General features: G+C 39.1%; 1 protein-coding gene across 1 annotated transcript; it reads left to right on the top strand.

Annotated features, from left to right (window-relative positions):
* The first annotated feature begins 1,651 nt into the window (after positions 1-1,651).
* LOC117468412 (uncharacterized) lies at positions 1,652-7,762 on the top strand. The gene is made up of 5 exons (XM_034112498.1): positions 1,652-1,732; positions 2,633-2,749; positions 2,830-2,898; positions 7,300-7,395; positions 7,673-7,762. The coding sequence occupies exons 1-5, from the start codon at positions 1,652-1,654 to the stop codon at positions 7,760-7,762; spliced, it is 453 nt and encodes a 150-aa protein (XP_033968389.1).
* The last annotated feature ends 8,998 nt before the right edge of the window (positions 7,763-16,760 follow it).

Here is a 16,760-nt window from a genome sequence, read left to right as displayed (position 1 = left end):
CTGTTATGTCTTTAATGTGTCAGCGCTCTCACAGAGTTCCCTGAAAACACGCTGAACATCTATTAAAGAGATCCATCAACATTGAAGCTCATTTGGCAGCCAGGCTCCCTGTAGCAGCCTGCTGACATTTTCATTAATTAAGGACATGATGAATTGTATTGATCCTGGAGGGGAAATGCAGAGAAATCTCAGCAAAAACTCATGTGCTTTCCAAAAGCAACATTCAATCCATCAGACTGTTACACTGCTTCTTCTACACAAACAAACTCACCAGCATCACACACAGTTTTCCCACACCCAGCCAAATAGGTGTGACCATCATCATCATCACAAACACTGATGCCCCTGTAAGCGTTATGACTCAATTAGGATAACAAAATAAGATGATTGCAAGTCTAGTACTTTACTAATACAACTAATTTAACATTTCTCATCTGGAAACACTGTGTGTGTATATGCGTCCATAACTTCAAAACAATCAAAAAACAAAATGTGAATAATGTTAAAGCTGCATTTTTTGTAAATGCTACGAGACTTATTAATTGCACAGGTGAGATAACCCAAACTTGGTACTTCACTCGCATTACATCCTGATAGGTAACAAGACTGAAAATGCACCAATACACTCACATTTCTTTACGCTATATATGAAGCTACAATCTGGTTAGCTACATTAGCATAGGAGGCTATAGACTGAAAACAGGGCCTAAATAACACAACTCACATATTTAGCTGAGCATCGCCTGCAAAGCTGAATAACAAATATGATTTTGTTTGTTAAATTCACACTTTTAACAAACTTTAACTGTGAGTGAAGCTAGGCTAACTGCCGATTAGCTGTAGCTTGTATGTAGCATGTAGCATGTAGGCATGAGTTGTATCAATACCCTTGTGTCACTCTAAGAAGGAAAAATAACAAGGTGAGAAAATGAAAACTTTTATTTTAAATAATTAACTTTTCACTTTAACATATCGTTCTTTCTTCGGATGGAAAAAAAAAACCGCTCATAACATTACATGACTGCTCAAATTATTTTTATTATTAGATATTAATAGGATCCCTATAAAGTATATTCATTACTCGTTATTCTCTACAAATAGTTAATTAAAGACTGTATATAATGACTATTTTGCACATCCCTTTCAAGATGTCAAGATCTGGTCACAAACATGGCTCCTGTGTGGCCTATGGTAATGGTAAAGATTCAGATGCAATGAACGCAAGTCTCATACGAAACTATCTATTATTATGCTTTCCGCGACACTGTATTAGTGTGACAGTGGTACTTCTGTCACTGCACTGTGGAAATAACTAGCATACAGGCTGCACCTCGTCACCGTATAAGAACCTTTATAACTCTAATCTGAAACTCTCTGTTGAGACTTTAAACTGGACAACAGGAAGGATCTGTGCGTATTATGAGACATTGATCAGTCCAGTGGACACTGCTCTGCTCTACAGGTGAGTCCTTAATCATTAATCTGATGTTATCAGATCTTATTTACACCGTATTACTAATTCTTGCCTGAGTGTGTTTTTTATTGTAATAAAGCCAATATTAATTCTTCATTGACATATTTGTAGAATGTATGATTTGAATACATTTGAATGCCTCAAGGTCATTTAAACTTCATAGATTAATTTGCCAATATGTATGTGTCACAAGCAGAAGACTTGTCCTGGATCAAGATGACTCACAACAAAAGGTTTCAGGGTATTCCCATGTCCAAGGTATGTTTTGAAAAGCTGGCACAACTTGACAGTAAGGCTAATATGAAAATATTTCTGTTTTTAAACCGCTTACCCGGCGGATCATTCTTTAAAAAATGTCCTTGAGTGAAACCAAATCCTTTCCGAGAAGAGACAAGAAGTGAACATCAAGTGAAACGATTTAATTTACACAATTCCTTCCACATCTGTATTAAATATGTGGGTCTAGATCTGCTGACTGAGGGCATGAAGCATATCATTTTTTAATTGATGAGGGCTTTTGCCTTTCCTTTTTTTGTTTATCAACCCAAATGTATGCAATCACGTTATCTTCAAATCTATTGGACGTTTTGATGTTTTCAGATCACTACCAAAAGATCATTAAGATCATTAACAAAACTATAAAAATCAACATATATTTTGCATATGTATTCAACTTTTCCAATTCTGATGCATATCTGTGTGGAAAGTTCTCTATCACCGTTGCAAATCTGGACAGTGCAAGTTCCCCCTTTTTCTCAATTTAAGCCACCAACTCTTGATTTGGTTAATATAATGCGTCTCTTCCGCTCCAGGATATTACCGTCCGTTGGTTTGAAGCCAGTTTTCTGTTAAAGTTGTTAGAGCCTTCAGTAAGAGGGTTATTTATACTACGATACGTTAAGTACGTTAAATAAGTGATATTTAAGTAATCACTGTGATATTTAAGTGATATTTAAGTAATCACTGTCATTTGATTCAATGACTGTCAATTGCATAATTTAATACTGTAACACAATCATAGTTATTGGTGAATACAGAGCAGCAAATAAAGCCGATGTGTATACATGCAGAGACAAAGGCTCAATACATTTGAATCCAGGAGGGAGACGTACAGTATCAGGTATGACTTTTGATGATCGGATGTTTTTCTGTCTCTAGTCAATGAGAGGTTTGTGTAAAGCGGAGGACTATGAATTCCTGGGGCTGTCGGAAAAGATGAGAAAAGACGGAATAGGAGGTTCAGAAAACAACTTCAGAGGCAAACAGGAGGAGAGGGTAAGAGACACAGACGCTACATATTACAAAACTCAAAGTTGAAACATTCCACTAATAAAATAAAGAATTTTTTTTTTCAGGCCCGCCGGAAACAGGAGAGGGAGCAGCTGGACAAAAAGAGACTCCAAGAAATAGAAGATAGCAAGAAGGTGTACACACACACACACACACACACACACACACACACACACACACACACACACACACACACACACACACACCTATTTGAGCAGCCTTGTTTCCCATCAGCGCTGGCAGTGTATTGGGCTCACACCCACACCGCAGCAGCTCTTGGCAGTCAAACAGTAGTTAAGTGAGCTGATTGTTGTAATGACAGATTGTCCTGGCTGTCTGCATTATCTACTAAGGTGACGCTCTGATGAGAAGAAAACTAAAGTTTAGTTCTACACCAGGTTAGATATAAGGATTTAGCTCCTAGCCTCAGCTCGCAGAATTGAGAGTTACTTCTCTTCATAAATGACTTAAAATTAATAGAGTTTCTCTTCCATTTCTGCTTCTACTGGTTAATCCTTTCTGGAAATCTAGCTAATGTAGTTATTCACAATCAGCATGTGGAGTCAGCAGAAAGCCAGCAGCGTGACACTGAGTTCAATCAGTGGTAATGTCATCACTACACCACATAAGGATACATCAAATTCACTTCTATGGACATGACACAACTATGGCCCTCTGTCAAGGCTGCCTGGCTTATCATTCCCTGCAAACCACACTCACACTTCACGGCACCACACACACACACACACACACACACACACACACACACACACACACACACACACACACACACACACACACACACACACACACACACACACACACACACACACACACACACACACACATTTTACAGCAGCACCATCACACATTTGGCATTTAAAAAGCTTGAGTGTGTTCATGTGATGTGTTCCTTCAAATACACATCCACTGTAGTCAAAACAGATGCACATCCTCATGGACATGGAATGCGCACATACACACACACACACACACACACACACACACACACACACACACACACACACACACACACACACACACACACACACACACACACACACACACACAGCTGTGGGAATTTTGAGCAGCGCCCTCTTTCCTGACAAAAGTGTGTGAGGTCAATAAGGGTTGTTGTCAGTGTTTCCGCTGCACGCACACACACACACACACACACACACACACACACACACACACACACACACACACACACACACACACACACACACACACACACACACACACACACACACACACACACACACACACACACACACACACACACACACACACACAAACACAGGCAGGAAGCTGATGACAACATCAACTCTGAAGGATGGGACAGTCACTCTCACCTCAGTTTGGAATGTACTATCCGCTGAAGCCCAACTTAAACTCAGACAAACAGACTTCTGAACATGCATTTATACTAGTTGCGTACCAGATACCTAAACACAGACACACTGCTGGAATGCCACAGTGAAGCCAGAGTAATTACAGACACGCTGTGTAATGTGTCAAACCTAACATTCAGGGTCAGGGATGATTGCTTTGCTCAAATTCCAAACAGAACTACTCAAAAGTAAGATGAAATTAATTCTAATCCTGAGGTGTTTTCATCCAATGTTCATGAGAAACTAAAGCATGTTGGTTGGATTGCATTAACATTTTGTGTCTATGGGTTTTATAAGCAAGAACAAAATGCTTGTGTAATTACTGCTAGGGTTTCTTTTGCAAAGGGAACGCATCGTGATAAAATATCCTTTTCTTTAGAGCCGAGCTGAAATCGTTGTTGGCAACCCAAATGCTGCACAGGATTCCACCAATTCATCTGGCCCCTAAAACCCCAAATTGCCCAGACGTACATCTGCGAACAAAGCTATTTTAGACCCCATGTTAAAATGCTTAAAATAACAGCAGGAACAAACTTGTGTGAATTTTCACTCACTCACCGGTTTATTTCCAATTACATTTATTAAAATGACATATTATTACGGCCGTGATAAATGCTGTCTCAGGTAGCTAGCTGTTAGCTCTGATGCTCCACTAACAATGTTCAATTTTGGGATTAGCCAGGAGGAAGGGCACTGCCAAGATGGCGATATCTCAACAGCTATTGGATTGATTTGATGCAGATATCCATTTGTGCCCGAGATTTCATTACAATGACTTCCATGAACCCTTCATTTAGCTCCTTAAGCGGGTCAAAGCTTGTATTTATTCAGTGAACTATCTTAACTGATGTGTGACGCAGTGCGCTGTGCAATGATCATCAGATCAAGGGGTGAAACCCGCCGCTGCTGCGTCTGTAAAGCCGTTGTGTCCTTGGGCAAGACACTTCACCTGAACTTGCTCCTGTGGGTATTGTCCACAGTGACCATTGCATGTATTAAACATATGTGTGTAATGTGTATCTGTAAAGCGCTTTGAGCACTGGAAAAAGCGCTATAATAAATGCAAGGAATTATTATTATTATTATTAACTTCTGCGTGATGGGTTAGCACAAAGACAGTTGGTTCCTATATCGCCACCACTTCTTTTTTTTAAAACACCAAATGTTGGCATTTGACCTACCTCAGGCAAGGGAGCCGAAGGTAGGTCGAGCCCTTTCTAAATATGTCCTTCTGTCGTGTTTCCACACCTCTGCAGCTCTGACTGCTCTGCACACTGCCACTCGAATCCACAACCAACAACACCGGCCAGGTGGCAGATTGCAACATGATGCTGTGATTGGATCAGAGGCACAAAACTAGTATTAACACAATTTGTCAATTAGTCAGTGATCGCCACTCAACTACTCCATCTTCACACACACCAAGAAGACAAACAAGTGTGCAAGTGTCCAAATGCCCATTTTCAACTCAAGGCTTTTTTGGAAAGAATGGCCTGATTGTACGCCTAAAAGGGTGTGTGTGTGTGTGTGTGTGTGTGTGTGTGTGTGTGTGTGTGTGTGTGTGTGTGTGTGTGTGTGTGTGTGTGTGTGTGTGTGTGTGTGTGTGTGTGTGTGTGTGTGTGTGTGTGTGTGTGTGTGTGTGTGTGTGTGTGTGTGTTGAAAAGTTTTCCCCTGACCTCACATTAGACTGAGAATCACTCAGGATCTTGGATCCAGTTTCCTTCTGTGTGTTTGTATGTATAATTTTTGGCGAGAGAGAAAATGACACATCTTTTAGCCTTGTGTAGGAAAGACTATAAACAGTACAAATGCGATACATGTGAGATGTCAGTACCTCAACACCGTCAGTGCCTGTCATCAATTAACGTGTGTGTGTGTGTGTGTGTGTGTGTGTGTGTGTGTGTGTGTGTGTGTGTGTGTGTGTGTGTGTGTGTGTGTGTGTGTGTGTGTGTGTGTGTGTGTGTGTGTGTGTGTGTGTGTGTGTGTGTGTGTGTGTGTGTGTGTGTGTGTGTGTGTGTGTGTGTGTGTGTGTGTGTGTGTGTGTCGGGGGAGCAGAACTGTGCGGAGGAAGTTGCCATTTACTTTAATGTCAGTTTCAATACTGAGACATGCTGACACATTATGCTGTGAAGGTGAAAGCAGTTAAACCGTTACCTCCTCAATTACATGCTGAACACACACACACACACACACACACACACACACACACACACACACACACACACACACACACACACACACACACACACACACACACACACACGCCTACTTGAGGCTCAGAGGTGCAGCCCAGCAGAATGTATGTATTGTTGTATCATAGCACCAGGGAGACCTTATTACGTTAAAATGACTCTACAGAGCTTTAAGATGTGAGAGAGGATTTGTTTGAGGCAAGTTTCTTTCTTTTTCTTTTCCAAAGTTGGTTTGCAGCTGCAACATTGAGTCCGTAGCTCTGTTCTTTGTTAACATGGAGCATGACATAGGTTGCAGGATACCATTTAAATAAACCATAAAAGAGATCAAAAAGTAAGCATCTCACATATACTTCACAAAAGGTACACACATTACTAGAGAGTGGAAACAGAGAGTTTTTTTCACCATTGGTTTATTTCATGACTACAAATCAATCATGGCCCTCTACTTACATACTTGTGGTGGACAACAAATGATTGAGTAAAATGATATAAACAAAAACAACCCCGGAGGGATCCCTTCTCCCAGCACTGACAGACGTGTATCATCGTTCATCTACTATTTACCCATGGAACAGATGCGGAGCAGCAAAAGCTTTCATCTGGAGTAACATCTCTGCCACCCAATGACACAGTCCAGTATTCACTCTTTACTGACTTCTGAGGGGAATATATCTTAGCCCTTAAATTGGTAAATGCTTCCCTGTTATTATGCTTTTGGAATAGAAGTGTACAAAAGGCTTATCAAAGATTTGTCCTGGATATAACGGGCGCTAACGCTAAACCCAAAAAGAGAAGTTGAGGGCTATTTAATCAAAACGACTACTAGAAAGACACTCAAACTTTGAGTAGACCAAACCAAAACCTGGCATTCAATCTATTGCTGATATGCATATTTTGAATAACTCCATTTGGATGTAAAGTGTTGTGTGTATCCTCTGTGTTTCAGGTGAAACAGGAGCAGTGGAAGACTCATGTACAGGAGCTGACCTCCAGCCAGGAGAAGATCTTGCAAGAAAGACTGGCAAGACTGAAGACATTCAGGGTAAACACACTCTAACACCGGCAGAAATCTTAACTAAAGATCTGAGACGAGCTATCAAAGTTCCTGGAAGCTAATATCCAGTTGCAGAGCAGTGGCAGTTCAAGTTCATGAATCATGGGTGTCAGTAGCTCCTCGGTTACAAAACTGTCCTCATGTGGAGACAAGCAATCGTTGCTTTATGTTTGGTTTGGCAGTGGAGTTTGTCGAGTCCTCCTGTCAGTCCAATGCTGTGGGAGGGACTAATCATCATTGATTTCTTTCTGTCTTCACACGACAGGAGTTCCAGAGGAAGATGCTGGTGGAGGAGTCAGGGGTGGAGGACAGGGAGGCCGGCCTCACAGCCAACCAGCCGCTCACCAGGATGTAGACTGATGTATGATAAATGTGCTTTTTGTTGCACTTTAACATCAATAAATGATCACTATGTCAACAGTAGTGTGATGGATGTTGGTGGGCATTTGAAGTGTGGTGCTGCTATTGTCCATCTTTCAGTCTTCATGCTAAGTGTGTCAAAGATTTCCCAGAAAGCAAGGCATGTGTGAGGCTTGTGTCTGCTACATTGGTCACATGTAGGGCCTGTGTTTCAACGTATAGCCTGACCTTAGTCAATATATATGTATCTCCATTGGACTCCTTTGTTTACTTCTGTAACATAGTGACATCAATATGTATCAACATCAATATTCTTTTGGCTAGCGCTCCATCACATTGTACTTGATTGGCTTTGTGTCGGGACATCTCTAAACGGTTGACCAATCAGACCAGTCTGGGCTCTGGTTTCAGACAGAGGGTGAACAAAGGTGCTGCAGAACAGGCAGCATGAGAAAAATAAAGACCGTTTTGAACATAAAAGCATGTAAACATGTTGGTACATAATACCATTTTGAATCTGAAAATGAACTTTATAAGGCCCCTTTAAGTTGCTGTGCTAAAAGTTGGATCAAGTCACAATATAATGGATACAAATATTCCCATGATGATTCCATATCTACCTCAGTATTCTTCTGTTTTTTATTCAGCGGTCAATGAGAAAAGGACGAGGTCTTATGGGCCATAAAACATCATTTAAAGATCATTTCCTGTGGAATTCACCTCTAAATGTTTCAAGCCCAGAAAGAAGATAATGAATAACGATGCACAGGCTGTGGGTGATTTATCTGACTCATAGAAAAAAGGTATAGCATGTGTGAATGGAAACTTTGATACAAATAATTGATGCATTTCAGGAAATGTTGCGAATGTGTGGGCAGTGTGTGTGCCTGTGTTGGTGATGTGTTTTCACATAACTGCATGTGTGTACTGGTATTGCAGGACAGTCTAAACAAGATTTAAGAGACCCAGCTCACTGTGGCCTTCTATGGTAAACATGGGGGGCAGAAAATAGACGGAGACATTAATAAATATCAAGTTTCAGGGTCACTGTGGTCAACCCTGTCTCCTATGTTCCCATACAGAAGAAGCATATTTCCCCCCAGATATAGAGGCAGTTTTTAACAGGTGGTTAAGTCTTTAAATCAAAACGGGTGGTTAGCAATGTGTAGAAAAAATATCATGGTTTACCCCTAAAATAAGAATGTTTTTCATGGGACTTAAATTTAAATAACTCAACATTGACTTCTTGTCAAAAGTCTGTGTTTGGAAAAGCATTCATTCCCGTTGCTCAAGGATCATATCATTCCTTCTCTTCCCTCCCGTAATACATTTTGTATTTACTATTTTCGGATCCAAGTAATTAACGGATTATGTTTGCCGACAATGTTTAGTTCAGTCAGACAACTCACGTGTTTCTTTAACATGTTTATTAGAAGCAGATATAGTTGAGTTTGGCGACTAGGCTCGGGCATCATCACTCCATAGATATACATAGCACGATGAGTGATGATCAAATCACTAACCCCCGAGCCTACAGGTGGAAGCTGGGGTGGTGGTGGGGCAGCAAGCAGCAGTGACATAGAGCTGCAGCAATAGCAGCAGCAAGCGATGCATGGAGAGAGATCTGGCAGGTTAAATAGAGCGGCATATTAAGGAGACTCTGTTTGGTTGGTTGCAGAGTGGCAAGGGGCGTTAGGTATGAATGCAGCATAAGTGCTCGAGTTGAGTGCCTGAACTAGCTCGCAGGCTTCGCCCCATTTATCAAATGATCATTTTTCAACAGCTAAACCTCAGGCAATTGATTGTCTCAAAGTCTGCTGCAATTATTCCAATCTGTTGTTGAGTGTAACTCTGACACATGCCGCAGGCGCTCAGGTAAAAAACGATAAGATGAAAAGATATTTTTTTAAAAACATGTTGTTCATGTGCCAGCTACCAGCTCCAATTATGCAACTGCCAAAACAGAAATACTAAGAAAAGCTAAACATAGGTCTAATTCCTGGTGATCCAAAATGTGACTGATGCATCATTTATCATCATCCATCTTTAGGAGAAAGGGTTCTAATAAGTGCTCCTCATTTCTGGATATCTGCAATTTGTGGCATGTACTGTATGTGCTTGTGTGTGTTTGCATGATAAGGTGTGGCCTTCGGCATTTTCAAGATTGGCACATACAGTAAAAGAATGCTATTTCTATAGAACTCTTTCTTCCGTATTTGAAAGGGAAAAAGCAGAATGAGACCGAGGGAGAAATAGATGAAGAGAGGTGAAGTGAGCTGAGGAGGAACAGGAGTTTCCAGTATGTCTGAAGGAGGAAAACAGGAAGAAACCAGACAAAGACATACAAGAACATGACCTTTCTCCTAGTGTCATCCTCCCTGCCTCCCTTCATACCCCCTCCAAACTCCAAAATGCATTCAGTGCTCTCAGGTGCATTCTAAAAATTCATTCGGGGGCCTTTTACCAACATTTAATTAAATGCATGGTTGCAAGATACAAATTTGAATTAATTGATTTAGATAAACATTTTAAGTTGCAAACATTAATTTATAAGTTGTGTTGACGTAATAATGTTGGTAATTACATCAACTTAATATTGTGGGTAATTTGAACTCTGATTTCTTCGTTAATTGACTTAAAACAAAATTCAAGTTGTAGTAAGTAATGCAATTGGCTTGATAACTTAATTGTTCTACACCTTGAGTTAAGGATTTCAAGTCCACTCCCACTTAACATGCCGGGACAAGTTCCGACAGTTAAGACAAATAGAAATGTACACAATGTATACAAAGGACATTTTTAAGGTGAGTGTCGTCTTTTGTCATTCAAATAGAGTAGATGGCCTTCAAATCTTCGAACTGTTAAACATGGTTTTCTCTCTTTTAATTAATTATTTTGTGTGTTTTGTATTTCTTCTCAATGTATTGTGTTTTCTCTGTTTGATCCTGTAAAGCACTTTGAATTGCATTACTGTATGAATTGTGCTATACAAATAAATTGCCTTGCCTTGCCTTGTAGTTGCACTGTATAGGCAAATTGCTGTTTGACCAAAATTAGCATTCTTTGAACTGTGAATAGTTCTGTGAGAGGAAAGTAGTAGAGGCTACTGTGAGAGTAAAAATACTTTGGTTACTATTGTGATATCGCTTTTTATTCAAAAAATGTATTGGTGAACCAGATCGAGCACATACTTCTTGAGGTAGGATCGTTATTTAGAGTTGTCATTGAAATGCAAGTTGTTGGCAGTCTCCCATTCAGAACATATTCATTTAGGTCATTTATCTTTTTTTCCTTTTTCAAAAATAGCACAATACAATTGAAGTGCGCAGAGAACTATAGCCATCCGCCGCCTTGTCGTGTACCTTGGAGAAAAGGAAGAGGACCTTTTCAAGGAGTTTAGCGACGTAATTCAAAATCTTGAAATAAAATAAAATACATGGGCACAGGACAAAAGCACTGCTCTCTGTCAGCTACATTTTGAAGCATATTGCACTTTTAGCCACACCCCAATCAATAATATCTTAGCAACGTTCAGCATGGATAGGTGTTGACAGCAATGGCATGGGAAAAGGATTGTGTAACATTTGAAAAGTGGCTTCTGCTCTTCACTTGAGATGAGAAGATACACTAGAACTTGCACGGTTGTGATTGACAAAATCTGTCCACATGCATTTAAACACTAGGCAAAGTACTCAAAAGCACCTCTGTGTGTCTTCAGGACCACATTGCCATGACGACACACACATGCAGACTCAATAGGTGAAAACAATACCAGCGTTGCTTTAGCAGCTGGTAATAATAGCTCTGAATTAGCTAACAGTTTGAAAAGTATGCAATTACCTAATTCATTATCTCTTATGCGCCAACCTATTATTTAATGTGCTTCAAAAGGACATGAATATCGCCTTCATCAGTGACCAGTCCACCCCAGGGTCTGACCATACGATGGCAACCATCGTGGTCCAGGGAAACAAATTAATGAGCATTCTGCGTTAAATGTGTTCACACTGTTTGAAATAATGACTGTCGGCAGTGTAAACATCTTTGTTACATCTTTTGTCAAATGGATGTGTGTGATCTGCAGACTGGTGGCCATTGAGAGTTTGTTTTTGTAGTTTTACAAAAACTTTACTGATTTTACACATTTGGCACTGGTTTTAAATATGCAAAGGCCTCTAACTTTGTTGTGATGGCAGCATGTATTTGCTGTGTCCCCATGTCCCATGGTAATATGGCTAATGTGTTTATTTATTATTTGTGGGGCAATTTAAATTTGTGTTATTTATCTTTTTTTTTTCAAGATTTAAATGAAGCTCAGCGCAAGTTCTTTCAGGAAGACTGGGTTCATACATTCACTCCACAGCTGCATATAATCAGCTCAGCACAGGCGTTCTCTTTAACCTATTACATTTCACCTCATTCTCCAGCAGCCAATCACCGTGCTGCAGCCAAACTGTAAAATGGTTCTCCTCTCTCCTGCAGTGATTCCAGGTTTCCAGGCTGCCGCCCGCCACCTCCCCATCCACCTCAGTAGTAATACAAATGCCACTTCAATCTCATTAGTATGCAAAAAAAGTGACAGGTCGCCCCGCCCCTTTTCGACCGGAAGTCCCGCCTTATTTGACCGGAAGTCCCGCCTTTTTATTTTTATTTTGAAACCGGAAGTCCCGCCTCGTTCGACCGGATGTCTCGCCCCCGCTTCCGGCGGATGTCCCGCCCCCGCTTCCGGTTTTCAAAATAAAAATAAAAAATAAATTAAAATTAAAAAAATGAGAAAAATAAAATGCCGTTGTTTTCAATCAATTAATATGCCTAGGATATATGTCCCGCCTCCTTACCACTTCCTGTGTGGTTAATCCTGTATACAGTATCGAATGTAACTTACAAATACTTGCAAATAACATGAAATTAATCAAAAGTAAGGCATCTTAAAAACATATATTTAAACCTCTCTGTTTTTGCAAACAGGACATGACAGGACATGAGGGGAGAGAACATATGGTGGAGGAGGGGGAACACACACACACACACACACACACACACACTTTCCCCGCCCCTCACCCTCTCCCTCTGTCTAAATAAAAAGCCATCGTCTTTAGTCACTCTTAAATATTTTTCAAGTCGAGAGAAAATGGCCAAGAGACGTCTTGATATGAATTTAATCAGCGAGACACCGGTGACAACTTACAGCCATCCGTTGGGTGCTCCAAATCAAAGTAAAGCATATAAAAAACAGATATTTTAAAAAGTCAGCCTTTTTGCTAGAGGATAAGGGAGGGGGAAAACCCCAAACCCCCTATGGAGAAGTCATAAACCCCCTATGGAGACAAACATGTTGTAAACAGAGGGAGGTAGGTAGGTAATATACTTAAATATATATATATATAGAAAGTCAGAGAATATTTATCAGAGGATAAACCATATACATTTGTACAAGTCGACACTGGTGCATTTTGTAAGAAAACAGAGTTTTCGTACTCGGACCGCTGCAACAATTTCAAGCAGATCTCTGTGATATGCAGTCGCTGTCCGAATATAATGATGGCTTTAATTATTTGTTAACAGTCATAAATGTATTTAGAAAAACCTGTGCTCAAACATTAAAAAGAAAAAGAAGGGTAAGGTTACCAAAGCTTTTTGATACAGGTTTAACACACAGCGAGATCCCTAAAAAGTTACAAACAGCTGAGGGGAAAGAATTCTTTAATAAAGTTTAATAAAGTTTTTCAAAACTTGTTGAAGAAAAATGGTATACAACATTATATATAACCGCCATTGACATAAAGGCATGTATGGTAGAAAGATTTAACCGTACGCTGAAAACTAAAAAGTGGAGGTATTTTACAGCTAAAAACACTCCTAGACCTATGATAGTGTTTTTTATGTATGACAACTCTACAACTGGTAGAAAGTTAAGTACTTTTTCTGAGCAGATTTTCTTTAAGACTGTGACTCTTAACACACCAACCCCCCGAGAGCCAGACATACTCATCCCCTTTTCAACGTATTTTGTTTTTGTCTTTCTCGCTTTTTTTTTTCCATTATATTTTTGAAAAAACTACATAGTGATTGCTAGCAAAAATACAACATGCAACTAATACATTATACAATATTACGACTTTTTGCGATATTTTCAACACAATATACTTGTACCCTTTTTTTTTTTTGTAGGACTTCAAGATATTTTGCATGTCATACATAAACACGGTGTCATCTTTCTTGAAACTGACGTGCTGTCCGTTTTACAAACAAGTTATGTTTATGCTTCTTCATCCTCTGAATGTTCCTCCCCCGTCCCTCTTCACAATAACAATCAAGGTGGATCTATGAAATGAAACACCTCTTCCCAAAGCGTGACTACCCTATTGAGGGCATGCGTCTAGGGCAGTAGGGTCTAAATCGATGGGCCAGATATACTAACATGCAGAACGTACGGTATGTTTGAAAAAGACTAACCATTTATCCAGTTCAAGCTGTCTTTAAGATATGACATCGCGCTCTGACTATTTCCCATAAAATCGTGACAAACTATTACTTGTTCTTACATTTGACCTCTTGCTGCTTGGTTGAAAATGATAGATGAAAAATAACTTTTTTAAAAAAGAGTCAAACCACAAATGTTTTAAGATTGTTACAAAATGTAAAAAATAAAAAAGGTCTGGAGACAAAATTAATTCAGGTGACTCTGGCTTTATTAGGACAACAAACATATAATACAAATGGGTTAGGGGTTAAATATAACCATCGTGGACTTAATAGTCTAACAAAATACTTTTATCTGAATACATTTGTTCTTTTTAAGAGCACTTTTTGAAATTATTTATTTATTATTTCAGTGGAACAATCCAGTGTTTGTTAACATTAACGCTTTCTTCTCTTTTTCTTGTGTTACTAAGATACTTTTAAACACACTTTGGTGTATGCAACACTTGTTCAGATAAACAAGGTTTTTTCTTTTCTGATAAACTTACATATTTTAGTTATTTTATGTTACCAAGATACTTTGAGATACACCCTGATGTACGCAACACTTAACAAAGGGTATAATATGAAGTAGTTGGTAAGGAAGGGGTTTTTCTTTAAGGGTGCAAAACTTTAGAACAGGGTAAAATATTCATTAATTTGTATTGAATTGAGTTTTCTTTTTCTGATTTTCAACATACTATATGACTTTTACATATTTCTGACGTACTATACTTTTTTGACTTTTTTCTGTAGAATCTTGACAAAACTATTACTTGTTCTTAAATGATGACCTATTGCTGGAGATGAGATGAAAAAGCTACAACGCTTAAAGAACTTTTTTCTAAAAAACTCTCAATTCTACACTGACTCCCCCCACTCAACGCAATAAGTCCCACCCCACTCAGCAAATCATCTAAACGAAGGACCCCATCAAGACGACCGTTGAAAAACTAGCCATGGATCTGAGAAAAACCAAGTCTGATGTAGCCTACCCTTATTATCACCAGGATAATGGATATGGGCTTAATGACTGGATGGTACAAAGTAGGGGAGAGGATGTTCCCGAAGAAGAGCTCTCCTCTATATGTAATAGTATTGTAAACGAAACATTTAAAGTGGTCCCGGAATCTTCATTTTTCAGAAACATTCTGTAACATTACCGAAGAAATTACACTTACTCTTTTTCTTGTGTTACCAAGATACTTTTAGATACAGTTTGGTGTCTGAAAACTGAAACTGGGTGAATATAAAGTACTTTATAAGGAATTCGGATTCTTTTAAAGGCAGATTTTGGCTTTTTTCTCTTGCCAAGATACTTTTAGACACACTTTGAGGGATGCAAAACCTTAAAACTAGAAAATGAAGTACAGTCTGATTAGATTTTTTCTTAAAGACTGTTTCTCTAAAAGGTAAGTTTGTGATTTAACAATGTTCCCTGACACTTGGCAGATTTGTGTGTAATTCTCTCACAAAGGAACTGTAAGATACACTTTTTATGTATGCAAAACCTTAAACTTTTTTTTTTTTTTTTGAAAATAAAATACTTTGTCTGAATACATTTTCTTTAAAGGCACTTTTTTTATTTTACGCTATTTCAGTGGAAAATACAGTTTTGTTGACATCAAGGCTTTTTTCTCTTTTCTTGTGTTACTAAGATACTTTTAGACACACTTTGATGTATGCAACACTTGTTCAGTTAAACAATGGGTTTTTTTTTCTGATAAACTTACATATTTTAGTTATTTTATGTTACCAAGATACTTTGAGATACACCCTGATGTACGCAACACTTAACAAAAGGGTATAATATGAAGTACTTGGTAAGGAAGGGGTTTTTCTTTAAGGGTGTAAAACTTTAGAACAGGGTAAAATATTCATTAAATTGTATTGAATTGAGTTTTCTTTTTCGATTTTCAACATACTATTTGTACACAATGACTTTTCCATATTTCTGATAAACTATACTTTTTCCGTAAAATCATGACAAACTATTACTTATTCTTAAATTTCACCTATTGCTGGAGATGAGATGAAAAAGCTACAACGCTTAAAGAACTTTTTTTCTAAAAACTCTCAATTCTATAATTGACTCCCCCATTCAACGCAATGAGCCCCCCCCTCCACTCAGCAAATCTTCTAAAACGAAGGACCTCACTAAGACGATCGTTGTAAACTAGCCATGGAGCAGAGAAAAGCCAAGACTCCCCCCGCGGTTGCAGTCAGGAACAGAGTCCACCAGCGACCACCACCATGTGGGAAACCCGAATCTTGCAGTACTACTGCTGCTGATGCTACTCCTCGGGTCAAGAAGTCTCGGTTTAGGGACACAGTGAAATCGGAATTGTTTTATATTCTGGAGATGGTGATGTATCGGTACAGAAAAGAAATCTGCAAAGAATGCCGACGCAGTAACCCCGACCAGAGGCAACACGATTGTCGGAATGACATGCCCGATTTCTTCTTCAGAAACAATTACAAAGCGTTAATGAAAAGACTTTGGCTCGCCGACTTCGTTGCAGTGATGACCA

This window comes from Pseudochaenichthys georgianus, chromosome 23 (genome assembly GCF_902827115.2).
Source record: "Pseudochaenichthys georgianus chromosome 23, fPseGeo1.2, whole genome shotgun sequence".
Classification (NCBI taxonomy): domain Eukaryota; kingdom Metazoa; phylum Chordata; class Actinopteri; order Perciformes; family Channichthyidae; genus Pseudochaenichthys; species Pseudochaenichthys georgianus.
This window is presented reverse-complemented; position numbering and strand designations above follow the sequence as displayed.

Excerpts from the sequence above, each read along its gene's own strand:
- LOC117468412 (XM_034112498.1), top strand. The coding sequence starts at position 1,652 with ATGTATGTGTCACAAGCAGAAGACTTGTCCTGGATCAAGATGACTCAC. Across the intron at positions 1,733-2,632 it reads AGGGTATTCCCATGTCCAAG|TCAATGAGAGGTTTGTGTAA; the intron begins GTATGTTTTGAA and ends TTCTGTCTCTAG. Across the intron at positions 2,899-7,299 it reads AAATAGAAGATAGCAAGAAG|GTGAAACAGGAGCAGTGGAA; the intron begins GTGTACACACAC and ends TCTGTGTTTCAG.